The sequence below is a fragment of the Pterocles gutturalis genome, unplaced genomic scaffold (assembly GCF_000699245.1).
Source record: "Pterocles gutturalis isolate BGI_N339 unplaced genomic scaffold, ASM69924v1 scaffold18263, whole genome shotgun sequence".
In the NCBI taxonomy this organism is placed as follows: Eukaryota; Metazoa; Chordata; class Aves; order Pterocliformes; family Pteroclidae; genus Pterocles; species Pterocles gutturalis.
In genome coordinates, this window is record NW_010118431.1 from 1 (window position 1) to 16316 (window position 16316).

The 16316-nt window shown below is 38.9% G+C and overlaps 1 protein-coding gene across 1 annotated transcript; it reads left to right on the forward strand.

Annotated features, from left to right (window-relative positions):
- The first annotated feature begins 3294 nt into the window (after positions 1 to 3294).
- Positions 3295 to 15875, forward strand: FAM81A (family with sequence similarity 81, member A). The gene is made up of 8 exons (XM_010076200.1): positions 3295 to 3341; positions 4623 to 4896; positions 5673 to 5791; positions 11659 to 11788; positions 12975 to 13081; positions 14199 to 14334; positions 14888 to 15083; positions 15472 to 15875. The coding sequence occupies exons 1-8, from the start codon at positions 3295 to 3297 to the stop codon at positions 15609 to 15611; spliced, it is 1149 nt and encodes a 382-aa protein (XP_010074502.1). The 3' UTR covers positions 15612 to 15875.
- Positions 15876 to 16316: the final 441 nt, after the last annotated feature.

The following is a 16316-nucleotide window of genomic DNA, read 5'->3' on the forward strand; positions in this document are numbered from 1 at the left end:
GGGGGGTTCACAAGGGTTTGTGTCGTGATACAGACGGGTTTTGACCTGTTCTTTTGCTCAGTTGCGACACAGGGATTCCTCCCTGCCTTCCTCCAAACCGTGCCCCGGGGAGCTCCAGCGCAGCCCCGGGACCCCGCAGCCCCGCGCAGCACTCCGCGGCTATTTTAAGAAGAGAGTGACTGAAGCCTTTGCCTAGGCAGGTATTTCAGTCTGCTCTGATTCCGTGTGACTTTGGCAAGTCACACAGACCCCTCCCCCCGCTTCACTTCCCTGCCAGCAACATCAGGAAAATAACGTTCTTGGGGGTAATAACGCTTTCCTACCCCGCAGGCATATTGTGAGAGAGAACGTGAAAAACACTCTGAGGTGCACAGACATCACAGCAACTGTTAGCTATAGGTTATAATGGAAGATGGAGAACCGAATACTACAGATGTGATTATCCTTCAAAACAAGAGAAATAGAGAACCCACAGAAAATACACACGCAAGGCGGCCTGCTGAAGCAGGGAAGGGATGCCACAGTACAAACAGCAAGGATGGAACTTTGCATTGCTAAAAGTGTTTCTGCAGCATGTCCCATATATGATTTTTTTCCAAGCTTTTACATATCTGATGTTAGTGACTTAAAGAAACGATAAAGAAGTACCCCATGTTTGTATGGAAAAACTCCCTTACATGTCAAGTGAACTGTTATTTTTGGCCATTTACAACTGGGAACAATCTTGTCAATGTGACAAGTATATTTCAAATATTCAGTAAATTAGATCAATCAACCGAAGGTTACTGGGTTAATACATCATGATTTAAATTGCTATAGCAGTAACAAGCAGGAGACAACATCATTTTAGAAGAAAAAAATAAAAAAATAAAATTAAGCACTTGAAGCCAGTATTTCAACTGGTATCTAAGTTGATCCCAGTTTACTGCCATCAAAATTTGAGCTACATGAAATTACAGTCATCTGAGTCTAGGTATCAGAACATCTTTCTTCATCTTTCATTTTATTAGTCTAAATCAGTATTGGACACACTCATAGAGAGGGAATTTGCCATTATTAGTTCTGACACCGATCTGTTCTTGTTTATTGCAAACACCTCCAAACTGCAGAAAAGTTTTGTACAACTGCTGAACAAGATCTTAACACATCCCCCCTGGATGCTGGATCAGATCAAGAAGTCTGATAATTGATGATGAGATATTTCAGTGTGTACTGGGCGATGTGCTGAAGTTGGCAATAATGAATGAGAAGTCCATCTAACTTTTGTTTCGTGCACACAATTTCTCCAGATGTGCATTTAGCTGTATGTCTAATGGTAGTCTGTCAGAAAAACTAAAAAACTTCAAGCAATCCTATCCTTACTCTGCTCCAAACATTTTTTTCAATCGATAATAAATGGATACTGAAGGCCGTAAATTTAAAACACTTGAGGATTTTCCTTGTTTGGCTGGTTTGTATAACGTGTATTTCACTCAGATAGTACTAGATGCACAAACTTTAATATTTGTTCTTTGTTTTTCTAGGTAGCATCCAGTGCTTTGCTGCTGTGATACGCATAGCTCTTCTCAAATCAGTGGGATATTCCTGTATTTCTAGTCAAACTGTGTTTAAATGCTTTGCTGCATCAAGATCATTAAAGTGCGTTATGGCCCAGAGGACTAAGAGTAAGTGAGCTGAGACCTCTTGAGAAGGGGGTGCCTGGTTACTGTGCAGCCTCGCAGCACGGCTGGGAGGGACGCCGCGCAGAGCGGGGCCGTTGTTTAAAAAAAACCAACTGGGAAACTACAAGTGTGAGGAACAGACTGCAGGACCGGACACTCAGTGTCTGTGCAGGATTTGGAATGCTTTTTACCTATGGGCATGTAAGAACTTAAACAAGGAGGTAGGTATCGTGATCTCTATTTTCCACATAGGGAAACTGAGTCATTAGACATGAAAATAACTTCTCCAAAGTCATCAGGATCAGGGACTGAGCAAGGAATTAGAATCAGACCTTCTGAATTCCAGTCTAGTAGCACTGCTGCTCAGCAACCCAGCTTCTCTTAAAACTATTTTTTTTTTTCTAATTTGTAGTTTCTGAAGCACTGTGCTATAAATAGGACACACATACTGTGACAATCTTTGCTCTCTGCTTTTAGGCAGTGCTTTCATGCGTTTCTAAAGTGCAAATACGCTTTGCATTTTGAGATCTCAGCGGATAGTCCTGTCACCTCTTTACAATTGATATTTGACTATTGTGTTTCAATAACCCTATTTTTCTCTTTCTGTTTGTGAGCATATTGCACCAGATTTAATCAGCAGTTGCAAAATTATTTTCACAGATCAGCCTTCAGTTTTCGGTGAGGATTTGAGGTTGCCAAGGAGCTCGGGCTCAGGCCATGCTCATTCATGCCATCTTTCTAGTTCAAAATGTTTATTTGTTTGATATGGGGTAAAGTACTTGGATTTGATTTAGGCTACCATCTCTTTGATTGCGGCTATAATCTTTTTCACTAGTTTGTTTTCTGTCAGTGGACAAAGCAACCGAGCCAGGTGCTGGTCTCCTTACTGTAAGTAATCTGAAATGTCTTTCTGAAGCTATTGAGCAGAGCTACCCTGCTGCAATGTCTGTCACAGTCTGGCTGGCTATGTCTAAAAATTAAAACCAGAATCTATATTCTTACCACAGAAGAATTTACTCACAACATGAAGTGTGGTCATTTAGATTTGAAGACAAATTAATAAAAGACTCGGTTTTGCTAAAGTATGCTGATGTCCAACACATTTTATTTCGGTTTCTGACTTCTAATGCTTTTAACTGAAAAACACCTTACCCCTAATAATCTGCTGTCGTAAAATACTTTTATTTCATACTCTAGCCAATACTTTCCTAAACTTTATGATAATCCCGTAGATCTGACTTTTTTATTAATTGATTAATGATGTCTGAGACCAACAGACAGATTGAGGACAAGACGTTTGTTTGCCTCTGTCCTGCCAAACCAGTTCTGTGGGTCAGCAGCAGATTTCCATCCCAAGGCTGTCTGTCAACCTTGCCTTTTTTGAGGGTATCGGTTTCACTATAAAAAGCTCTTTAGCCGTTTTTAGTTTCACTCTGTTCTTTTGTCTCAATTTTTATTTGCATTTATTCCATAAGCAATATTTGAACTCCAAGATCAGAGCTCTCAGCATAATCTTACACTTTACTTAAAGGTTCACTTAGAGCAGAAGCATTAAGTCATTCCAGTGCCAGATATAAACTATTAAATAATTCAATATGTACTTTTTCAACAGACATAAATTACTGACCAGAAAATGGCCCAGCGAAGCCCAATCTTCCCAACTCTTGCCCCTTCTGAAAGGTACGGTTTGGAACATAAAAAATAAAATCTTCATATTGCAGACTATTATGTGGCTCTCAATTCCCTGTATTAGCAATGCTGTGGCTTAGGGCTTTGGCACTACTACGCAAAGCAAAGTGAAATACTGTAGATTCATTCAAATTATGGCCCAAATCACAAGCCCTTACTTGGCTTTTACTTCACCCTTTCCCAACAAAATTAAATAGCTTGAACTGTAACTGAGTAGAAGTCCAAGAATACTGTACTTTAACCAGCCTTCCAATAGCGTGGAGTAAGTGTGAAAACTCAGGGCTAGAAGTGACCTTCGCTGGAGTCCTCATACATCATTATCAATACCATCATGGTGAAATTAAACTGTTGATTTGGCTCGTCACCAGGAAACAATACGGAGAATACACAGTAAATAACAAGAGTCTCAAGAAAAAGATCTCTTTCAAAGTGGGGTTGAACTTGTATCTTCCACTTAATGCTTCTGAAAATTTTCTTTACTCCTTGCAGAATATAGCGGCAGGAAAACATTGCATGCATTAGCAACCTCACTTTTTTTACTTTGAGCACCCAGGAGCTCCATTGCTTTCCATGGAAGCTATGCAGTGCAGAGCTCTCTTGAAAAATCTAGATAATTATTAAAAGTACCCAAATGTAAGCTATTTTTTCTGGGGAAAATTTGACTTCTAAGATTATGAGAAGCTTGTCTTAATTTTGCTGTCTCCTCAGTTTCTACACCTACATATGCTCCTGTCCAGTTTGGGGGGGGACAAGGTTCTGTATGGTATTGCAGGATAGATGCAGAGGCTGAAAAGAGGCATGGACACAAGCTACTCCTTTTTAATCTCATTCTGTTTCAATTTAATTTACAGTATCTACCTTCTACAACTACTGCTTCGATTAAATCTGAAAACTGTAGAGACAAAAAAAACCTGAAAACTGTGGAGACAAATAGCACTACTTTTCACACTCAGTAAAAGGGGTTTGAATTGCGATTCTTGATCAAATCACAGTTCTGAATTTTAACTACTTTTATAATGCTAATGTCCTTTTCTTAAGACCCTATGCTTTTGTAAGCTTCCTCAAAGAGTAGGAAAAAGAGCCTGACCTGCCTTTGTACAAGATACCCGCAGTAGCAAACGCAGCACCCGCTTATTTTTAGCAGCGGGCCCTCTGCAAGTATTCTGGTGCTTCTCCCCAGTATTGCTACCAAGCTAGTATTGCACTGTCTCCAGTGGAAAGCCGTTGCAGAGTTTTGTGTGAGAACAATATCTGGATCTTCTTCTTCACTAGACGGGTTCGAAACATACCGCTGCACAGCCAGGCGTTGACAGCGGTCCCGTTGGCATCGGCAAGCCTGGTGGATCAGCTGGAAGACAGAATCCTGAGCCATGAGAAAACAACGGCGGCTCTTGTGGAACACGCTTTTCGCATTAAGGAGGACATTGTTTCCACTCTGCACAGAATGCAGAACAAAGGGGGGGGTGACCGGTTGGCTAGGCAACTCTTGGAAGAACACATCCGAAACATAACGGCGATAGTCAGGCAGCTTAATCGGGACATTGAGGTATGTGAAGAATTTTTCACAGCACTAATGCCACCTAGGCTACTTTTCCCTTCTAATTGAATAAGAAAGTTTACCACGGGATAAGTGAAGGTCAGACAAGGTCTGAAGATCCTGTGAGCTCATAAACTGTTTTTATAACCTGAAAAACTGTTTGCAGATTACATAATTCTTTCAGTGGCTATCAAAATAGCACCGGATATTAGCATATAAACACAGAAACCTTTGTGGTACTAACAAGCTTGCTTTCCAAAGCTGCACCGGGAAGCCTTGAAAAAATGAATTAATGCACCACTAATACCCAGCTCAACTTCGGTCCAAAGGCTGTGCTGTATAAACACTAGGAAATGCCTCAGCTCCATAATAAACTTTCTTTCACTGCTGCCTTACGGATGACACCACGTAGCCAAACCGACCTGCTCTTTTTTATGACCTCATCATAGGCAGAGACGTGACTTCATGTCTGCCCTCTGCTGCAATGAGCAACAGGGGTGTGGTGGGGAAAACAAAACGATAAAAATTAATATTTACGTTTCCATTCCATTGTCAAGTTATACCTTATACATATTATGGTATTTGTGCGCAGACTGGACACTAAGAATGAGAAATAATAAATTACCTAAAGGTATCTGGTTTAGAACAAGACAAGACTAAACTTTCAATAAAGTACTAATAAAATGGCATTTGATGGTACTTAAACACAAAAATAATGAGTGACATTTTGAGTGTACATTAAATGTGATATACTGAGTTTATATTTGCCTCTGAATGCTTTGCAGATGCTGCAGGAACAGATCCGCGTCAGAGACAATCTCAGCTATGGAACAAATTCCACCCTGAAGAGTCTGGAAATGCGGCAGCTTTCTGGTTTAGGAGATCTTCGGGGAAGAGTTGCAAGGTAAAAGTCAACACAGAAATACATTTTGGGGACTAGCGAATGTTGTTTTAATCTCGAAGTATGAATGTTAATGATAACGGGCTGAATTCAACTTTGGCAAAATTCCCAGGATAATTTTGCGCAGTGTTTTCAAGAAAATGAGTAATGATCCTTTGCATTCCAGCATTACGTATTAAACTTAACAATATTACCCTTCATTCCTGAAATTAGTTTCTAATAAACTACCTCAAATTCCTTCGGAATTTGGTTTTGGTTCGGCTTTAAAAGTTAGTATGGTTAGACGGGTCTATCTTTGAAACAAATTGATGAGCACAATTATAAAGGCAGCGTGGAACAATCTGCACTTGTACAGAACAACACAGTTGCACGTTTTTGCATAGATTTTAGAAGGAAAAATCTGTGCATTCAGTTATTGGTTAGACATATTGAAAACTACACAGGCTACCTGACATGATAAGGGACAGAAAACTTATGAAAATAACAGAGGTTTTACAGTCTCCTTGGAACTCCAGGTTACAATTGTGCAGCTATGCAGACTTCAGGTTGGGCCATCAGTGCCACAAACCCCAGCAGGACATTTGCTAAAGTGTCTGTGCAGCTGAACACAAAAGACAGAGAATATGTACGGCTGTAGAAAAGGACCTAATCTGGCCCGAAGTAGCTTGGCTCATAACCTCGGTGGAATTAAACCTGTCCTGAATATGACCTATTGTCTGATACAGATAATTTTTTTTTTTTTGTACTTCAGCTGATTTAGGGATAATCTTCAACCGCCTACAAAAATAATCAGGGAGGGATTTTCCTTGAATTAAATTTTTCTCATAGATTATTTGATTGTTTGAAGTTTCCACTATAACTTTCATAGCCACTTTTGTAAAGAATACTTTAGAGAGGTTTTACACACTCATTTTTTAAGTTATGCACTATCCTTTAGTATACAGGAATTAACTAGACAAGTTTATTTTGTCAAATCACAGAACTGATTGAAATATATCTATAGATATATAGAGAGATACACAGACATATTTATCTACCTCTCTGAGAAATCCCTGACAAATTTACATGCTTAGATCTGCTTCTTCATATAAAAATCCACTTTGAGATGACACCGCATCCTGAGAGAGGTCCAGATCTGGAGCAACGCAGTTACTGACACCCTTGTGAAGCAAAATACAGTGCTTTTGCTGTCAATAGCAGAACTCAAGTGAATAAACACATGCCAGCATGAGCACTGCAGTGGGGCCCTTGACTGTCCCGGGTACTTTGCACAGGGATGGGTTGTGGACTAGTACAGCCTGCGCCAGCATTTCCTCCTTTATTTACTTGGGGCAACGCCCTTGTACTGTGCCTGGGTTGCCATTTATCTGATGGTTGTATGAGATGACACCAATCTGCCTTATGTCAGGCTGTGCTGTGAATGTTGGATATTTGTATTCATTGCCATAAGAGAATTAGTTTATTGGCTTTCAACTGTTACCTTCTATTCAGCATTATGCTCTCTACAGAAGAAAATCCCCTGAATGAGGAAGAAAATAAGCTTCCCTTGATCAGAAATCAAGTGAAAGCAGTGTTCCGTGGGAGAAGGGGATCTGCCTTTATTTACAGACACATCCTACTTTGAAAACTGGTGTTCCTGTGAACACTGATGGTGGTAATACCTGGAGATCATGTCAAGAGGGCAGTTCATTGTGCTGTTGGCACGATACAGATACTTACCAGCACCATTCCCTGGGATAAATGCTTTCGGATTATGCTGGCCCATGTTACTTAAGTAAAGTAAGCTGAACTCACCGAATATAATTGTACTGTTACATCTAGTCCTGCTAGCTTTCAGATTAGTTCAAAGTGTGAAACCTTAGACACAGGATCAAGTCCCACAACCAGTGTGAATCAGTTTATAAATGCCAGGTGATAGTAAATCAAACTTAAGTCTGAGCCTTTTGGTCCTGTAATAGTTTCAGTGTCAATCTCAGGATTCTGGCCAAATTTCAGTTCCACTCATTACGTGCATTCTAAACATCCGATTCAATTTCAATATTGGAGAGAGCAGTGTTTATTTCCTAACACCAACTGTTCTGTAATATGTCAATATATCATCGAACAGCTCTCTCAGTATTTCTTGAGGGTTGCTGCTTTTAATAGTGAGAACAGGGATGCCTCCATGCACGTACAGTTCTGAAGCACGGCTCCAACACCACCCTACCCGCAGCTCTGGAGAGGGGAGATTCAGGCAGACCTCACCACTGAGCTCACCTCCATCACAAAATCAACTCGTATCCCTAGCAGGAGAAGAATGAATATACATTACAGCTCATTTCTCTGGGCCATTTCTCATTAAGCATAATTTATTGATGAATTTGTAAAGCATCCTTACAGTGTTCACTATGCATGATGCTGCACGTTTTCGTGAGAGTCAGCATTATTATTAACTTTAAGAAAACTATTGTGTCTGTTAAATTCAGTGACACATTCAGCAGAAAATGAGATACATGCTGATAGATCCGTTACTCCAGCCTCCTCTCCCTGATGTTGGCAATTTTATGTAACACAGATTTACTAATTCTATTTCGAGTGATGTTAGATCATAGAACTCCTGAGTAGTGCCTTATTGTTTATTTACAGAATAACTTGTGGACTATGACCATTTGTCTGGAAAGTTTAAATACAGCAGCCTGGTCAGAACCATAGCAGTAGCTGGCTCTAGAAGCTTCCCAATAGCTGAAACATCCAGAGAAATGGCAACTGTGCATGTTCAAATTTATTTTTCACTGAAACAGCCGTATTTGAATGGAAACATCTCTTGTTATAATAAAACAGGAACATGAAAAACTTGTGTGTACCACTACAGCATATTTATATAGCATCCTGTTGCAGTGTGGATGTAGTTCTCAGCTTTATCTAGTTTTTAGTGATACTGAACAGAGCAACCATTGTGTTTTGTTTTCTTAGAGATTAAAGACAACAAAAAATACCTTTCCGTGTGCCAGAAAAATAACTACTGCTTTTGCTTACTAGGACTTGAAAGGCAGTGGTTTGATAATTTCGCTGTTTGTATCAAACATTAGTGGTTTCTAGAATTATATTGTCTTCTGAAATGGAGAATAATACTTGGCACTATGAAATCTTTCAGTTTATTCTTCATTTACTAATTTCAGATAAGTACAGAGCTTGACAATCAGAACTTTCAGAAAATGTCCTCTGAAATCAAACAGCAGTAAAACAAACACATTCTAGTGCTTTTTTTTTGTCCCAAATTTCAACACTGCACATGTGCAACTGCACACAAAAAACTGCACTGGGTTGGTTGTGTGGCCAGCTTCAGCATTTCAGACACAAAGACAGGGAATTATTTACTGTGCATTTCTTTGTGCAAAATGGTTTTACATAGAGCTCTTATATTTTTAAACTAGTGTTCTTCCTGGAAATCTTAATCTATTCCTCATTTCTTTCCTTGTGCTTTTAAGATGACCAAACCTCGAAAGTTGTTTTCAACTTCTGTCTTTATATCCATAGTCCACTGGCTTCATTTATATAGACATTCTGATTAAATTACTCAGGAACTTAAATCCAGTGTTGAAACATCATTTAGTCCTATTTTTAAGACTGTATTGTCATTTAAACATGAATCTATAAAGAAGTATCAGAGCTTTCAGAGGTATGGGGAATTCAGTGGGGATTGCAGTGTGCCTATTTTTTTTCTTCCTTTTTTTTTTTTTTCCTTTTTTTTTTTTTTTTTTTTTTTTTTTTTAAACAGGGAAAATTTCCAAACTATAATGTGCCCTTTTGTTTAGAGTGGAAGTTTCTTCTGACCCATCATGCAGTAGAAGCCCGAATCAAAAGTGTTACAAAGCCTATGGGTTTCCATATGCTTATCTTATTATTACCTCTCTCCCCATGTGAAAGCTAGTGGAACCATGGACTAAAGTTATTTCACTGTTATAAGTTTTCAACTCAAAATTCATACTTGCATAACTAATATGAGAATCTTATTTTGTGTCTCCAGCACACTAAAGTTTTCTTCCAGGTCAAAACCAATCAGGTGTCTGTGAGGGTGTACAATATGTGTAGCAGAGAGACTTCTCTTTGACCACTTCGATATAGGGAATATTGCTTCAAAAAAAACCCATAGCAGAATAAACATTCCATAACCACAGGCAATGGAATTTAAACTTTATTCCAACTTTGTTTAAAATGGGGCCAATTACAGTATCCTTGTAGAAAAATGAAATAATCTGATGAATACATACTGGGCTGACACTAAATTAACCTCGGCAGAATTTTAATGTTTCAGTTGCCATGCAACTATATGACCTCTCTGACCACCTTACTGAGTTCAACAAAGAAGAGAGATGCACAGTGATTCAACCCAAAACACTAATTTCCCTTAAAAACAATGACAGATGCCTGCTCTTTACATTTGCTGCAGTAGTTTCAAAGCTGTTGCTTCTTGTATTTTCCGTCATGCCTCAGAGAAACGAAACTATCCATTTTTTTTGAGTCCATAGGCTTTGGGGGACTAGATGCAAGATGATTTCATTCCTCTGATTCTGACTGATCATAACAACATGGAGAGATTCGGCTTCTCTTGTCTTTCTAAAGAAATTGCCGGATTCTAAGACCTGCAAGTATGGTTCACTGCTATGTAAACCTTTGCTGGTCTTCCTGCAGATATTCCTAACTGGTCTCACAATGCTGCACTGCTACACTATCAATGAATTTCCAGAAGTATCACAGTCTCTCTGTGTTATTTGGCACTACTGATTGTTTTCATATGGAAATTGTACTGTAATATTAAGCAGATGCTCTCTCTGCTTGTCATTTTAGCTGTTAACTTCCCTTCATGTTTCATGATAACGGTAGTTACTGTAACCGAGGTGATGAGAATGCATGTTGAAATGAAAGCCTTCCAACTGAAATGTGACTAAAAAGAGGTTAAAATGTGGCATTGGTTTAGGTAATGACTTAATGTGCCTTAGCTTGTTCCATTTTACTGCTTTTTTTGTTCCTCAAATTGTAACTGCTGTCTGTTCTCCATCAGTTGCATAGATCAAATTTGGCAACACTGCTGATTACATATTTCCCCAACAACAAAATATACATGACTCATACTTCAGAGGTCTTACTCCTGAAATTACAGTACTTACATTTTTACAGCTCAGTTAACGTCCTTATTGTATTACTGTTGATGAAACCCACCTGACCAAAGTCTTTTTGAAATGGGGTAGAAAATGCATATATCAAGAAACACTCCAATGTGAAGAAAGGAAACAATAATTATTATGTTCCAGAATTCAGTTCATGGTTTTTTGTGAGACAAAATTGCCATTGCTTTCAATTACAGTTGTATCTAAGTAAAGACCAATAACTGTAAAATTTGCTCCACATTGTTTACTACACATATTAATTGTATACTACTGTTTCACAAGTGAAAATAAGAATGTAAAATGCAGAGGAACAGAGCCACAATAATGAAAATATACTCCTCGATTATTTAGGCTTCTAACCATGGAGACAAAATCATACATGCCTTAACAGATTTTTTTTTTTTGTATTATAAAAATATGAGGTATTGAAATTCTGCATCTTTGCATTTCTAATGCGATTTACCTGACTGATAACAACAGAATCTACACATACTATGTCAGTGCCAAGAAAACATGAATGTGTGTATCAGACTATTCGACTTCTAGTCCCATTTGGGAGCACTTTGCTGAACACTGTATCACCACTCTTGCAGTCTCCTAAGACATTGTTTTGCTAGACAGCCATCAATTTCACAGAAATGCCCAGTCTAAAATGGATAATTTAAAAACCTTGGACCTTATATTCAATTCAGCTGCTGCTTTGGTATTTATTTATTCAAACAGGTGTGATGCTGGGTTAGCCAGACTGTCTGCAGAGCACAAAATTACATACGAAAGACTCCAGAGCCTAAGTAAAGACCAACACACCTCCAAGCTGATCTTAGAATCTAAAATCAAAGAGGCAGAAATACAGGTATGGTATTTGGACCAAAATGATCCATGTATGGGTAAGAGTTACAGTCTAATTCCCACAGACTCCATTACTGTTAATTGTTATCCTGGGAGGTCATAGATGTACAAATGGAGAGGTGCAGCTGCTCACCGTTCTTAACAGGCTGAATATTGGTACCCAGCTGCATTACTGCACTGGTCTAACTGAAAAAAAGTCCTTGATTTGCTGCCTTTAGAAGGCAGCTGTAGGAGGATCTAGTATTTAAAGGTACCTGAAACGACTCCAGGAATGCACAAAAGTCAGTGATGACTATCCTGAATGGCTTCTTGAGCTTGGAATGTGAACATGACACCAAGGCACTACAAAACTACCAAAATGCAAGCATGAGCATCTCCCCCTGTATGTCTTGGCTTTCCCAGGATGATTTTATATGTATTTGAACACAGTTTCTGAAGGTCTGCAAAACAAAACTGGTTTTGGGTTCTGTGAATCTATTAACCTGTCTGTCAGGTTTCTCTTCTATTGGGTATGAGAAGGGACGTGAGCACTAGATACAAGCAGAGAGCTATGACATTAAGGAAAAGGATTCCTCATCTCTCCATCTCAAGGCCTTCTCATTTTCTTGGCAACAAAAGTATTTTACATCTTCATTTTGTGGGAGGTGAATGGTTAAAATCCACTTTACCTTTCTCAGAAGACTCAACAGTATAGTGTATTAGCATGCCAGGAGCATAACATCATGAATCTTGTAAAACAGAACTGTATGTTTTATAAAACTGGGATGATTGTTTTGATGATAAATATTTTCTGTTAGTTATGACCTCTTCCCAGTTAAATCCAGCACTCTTACCACTGCAGTAGGCATTATACATGAAGTGATGAAGAACATCACTCAGTATCGGTGGAGAGATTTGCTGTTCATTTACTCTGCTTATATGACAACATGGAGACGTGTGGATTGTGTAAATTCAGCTGTCTCAAGGTGGGGGGGGGGAAGCCTGCAGATGCTTTCAAGGCAAGACTGTTCAAATTATTTATGGCTGAAAAATTACAGTTTGCACCATGTTGATACTGTCGTCTTGTGAGATAATAGATTTTTCAATAATTTTTGAAATGTCAGCAAAAACGGCCCTTCTTTAAGATCTCCTCTACTGTTCTGAAAATGGTCCAACTGTTGAAAACCAGTAAATTCTGAGTTTTGTTTCAGATTTCTCATCTCCTGAGCAGAGTAGAGCAATCAATAATGCAACAAGAGGCAAAGCTGAAGATTGCCTACAAAGAGAGCAACCAACAGCTCCATCTCCTGGATACGAAGTGAGTGCCTGGAGAACCCCTCTGCTGCCACGCACCTGGGAGGACAGGGCCTCAGTTAACCAAGTTTGACTGTTGTAGTCTTCACGCCTACAAAAGCATGAACCTGTTTGTGTGCTCGACAGATACTACAAAAGCATAGTGGTCTGTTAAGTGGGACTTGCTTTCAACAAGAATTCTGTGGTTAGGCAATTTTGAGAAGCCCATGAAGTCCCTTGTTAAATATTCCAGCAGAACTTGTATTAAAGAACACAACCAAGGATTTTTGTAAGAGTGGCCTTGTGCCTTTTTGCAAGAACTGGGGGAAACAATGAATGCTGGAGGTGGCTGCCGAGAGCCGGGCAAAACCTTCAACTCAAGCACTCAGGAGGCAAGACACGGCATTCACAAAGTGTTATTGCCCTAAATTGGCTTCAATATGAATATATTATGCAAACACCTAAATTATTAATGATAAGTGACTGTGCTACTACTAGACATTATATAGAGATCTGTTCAAATCTGATGTTAACTCTTCTCCAGGCATTTCACTCAGTGGCAGTCCTGGTTTAAGCCATCCACATCCTTACTGCTTATTGCCATCCTCCTGCAATCCCATCAAAAATAAAACTATTTGCAAACCAGATGAAAGAATAGACCCAGATTTCAAATATTCACTGGAAAAAAAAAAGACTGTTTAAAGAAACAGTTTCACTGGCACAGTTGGTGTAAACTTGAGGTGGGCATAGGCAAGATAAGTGGAGCTATATGAACCAGCATTGCCACTGAAACAATCTTTGTTCAGATTTAAGACCTCTGGACACGAAGATTATCATCTGAATGGATGACCATATCCTGTTTTCCATGCTGCAAAAAATTAGCATCTACTGTGCGTCAAAATGTTGTGCTGTGTTTCGTGTAACTAGCTGCTATTTTGTTGTGCTTTCATCTTTATTTTCTAAAACAATGTTACCTTCTCCAGGTCCGTAGACTTACAGTTCAAAGATTCACCTTAACACGCTGTCAAGAATGTATTAAATTGTCATTCGTTTTTTTAATGAACACCTTCATAAAAAAAGTCACTGCTGAATGACCAAAAGTTCTGCTCTTCTGTATCTGCTCCTTTCTGTTATGCTCTTAGATTAAAAAATGCTATTGAGGAACTCAGCAGCCAGATTTTGTCTGCACGCAGCTGGTTGGAACAGGAACATGAAAGGATTGAAAAAGAGCTCGTGCAAAAAATTGACCAACTCTCATTGACTTTTAAGGAAAACACTGTAAGTTTTGTTAAAATGTCCTAATAATACTTCTCAGGAAGTATTCAAAAGCGTTATTAATAGAAGTAAGATGATGTAATTGACATATTACTTGAGATGTTCAGATCTTTTCAATATTTGTATAACTCTTTTCACTGATGTCAAGTATAACATTCCTACAGCCTGAGAGTCTTCAAATGCATCTGATCACTTCTAAATAGATCAGTATTTTAGCCTACCGTTGTGAAGTCAGTTTAGATGATGTAGTTGAGATATTACTTGAGTGAGATTTTCAGATCTTTTCAATATTTGTATGAGTCTTTTCACTGATGTCAAGTATAACATTCCTACAGCCTGAGAGTCTTCAAATGCATCTGATCACTTCTAAATAGATCAGTATTTTAGCCTACCGTTGTGAAGTCAGTTTAAACCATTTCATAAAGAATTATAATTCCTTACACCTTTGAATTCCACATAAAAAGTAATTAAACAATGTTGCATATTCGGGAAAGACCATGGTAATTTCCCATGCAGAGTAAATAATTCAATTTTTTTTTTTCTCCCCCTGCTCCAGGAAATGAGTGAAAGAGCTATAGAGATTAAATTCAACCAAATGGCAGAGAAAATTGACAAAATAGAAGAAATACAGAAGATAACCGTGGAAGCACAGGAAACAAAACAGACTGAAGAAAAGATAAATATTCGCATTGGCAAACTTCAAAATGAGATAAATGAACATATAAAAGAAATGAAAGCTGAAGTTAATGCTGGTAGGATCATAGCTCTCCAGTTCTTTATTCTGAATTGTGATAACAATGATCAGCTGATAATAATATGCAAAATGCCTTTGTTTGCATTGAGGTAGTTTAAAGACTTTTGAGCCAGAGGTAACGGCCGTGGCATTAAAAAAGGTTTTCACAAAGTGTGAAATTCACAGCAACAAGAGGTGACATCTTATTAGCTCAGAAGTGCTCTCCCCAGAGGACACAGCGGCGTAGCTTGGCTGCTGGCTGACGATTACCGTCCTGTTTTCCTTGGGGGCTTTGGCTATCTTCCTAGCGTAGAGCAGAGCGGTATGGTAGGAAGCACATTCTGATAGCCGTTACGTGATACTCTTGCTTTTGATTATGAGCTAATTGAATTCTCCCTTGCAATTAGGATTTGCAGCTATCTATGAGAGCATTGGGTCTCTACGGCAAGTTCTAGAAGCAAAGATGAAGCTGGACAGAGATGAGCTACAGAAGCAGATCCACCAAATGAAGCAGGAGGTTCCAACGTGGGGAGAGGCTGGACCATGACTGCAAGATTTGGTTTGAGGGATTCCTGTTTACCTGGATAAATAGACTAGAATCTCGTTCCAGTCTGTAATCCAAATGAGACGCATGTGCCAAATGACATGCTGCTGTTGCACAGCTCCGTATGTTCACTCCAAGCAGTAAATGCAAACTCTTCACGGGTCAACTGCCAACAAGCTTTTACAGGACGAGGTGCTGATTTGCCACTGCGCTACTCTAGTTGCTCTCAGGAGATTAAGCACTGTGTAAAACTGGAGTAGTACATTGGTGAAGCTGGCACCTTATTTGCTAAAGGCACTCCCGTGCTCCCCAGTTTTGCAGGTTTGATCAGGCAGGTATATGCCTATATACAGATATAAAAACACCTGCACCCCCCACCCCTTTTTTTTTTTTAAAAAAAAAGTTGATATAATTTGTTCAATATCAGTTTGGGAAGGTTCTCTGCCTTGATACAAACTACTTAATTGAAGTCAATGGACATTTTTACAGTGACTTTCTCTACTGACAGCTTCCTGTGGAGACAGGAAAATTGTCAAAGTTTCCAAAACCTAGATAACGTCAGAAAAATCTTCATTTAGTTTTGCAAATATCCTCTGTGCGTGTGTGTAAACTAAGTAGTGTTAGATAATGTAGTTGTAGACAAAAATGATTCATAAACAACATAAGAAACTTAAGTGGTCTTTAGTATTGTGACCTTTTAAAATTAAT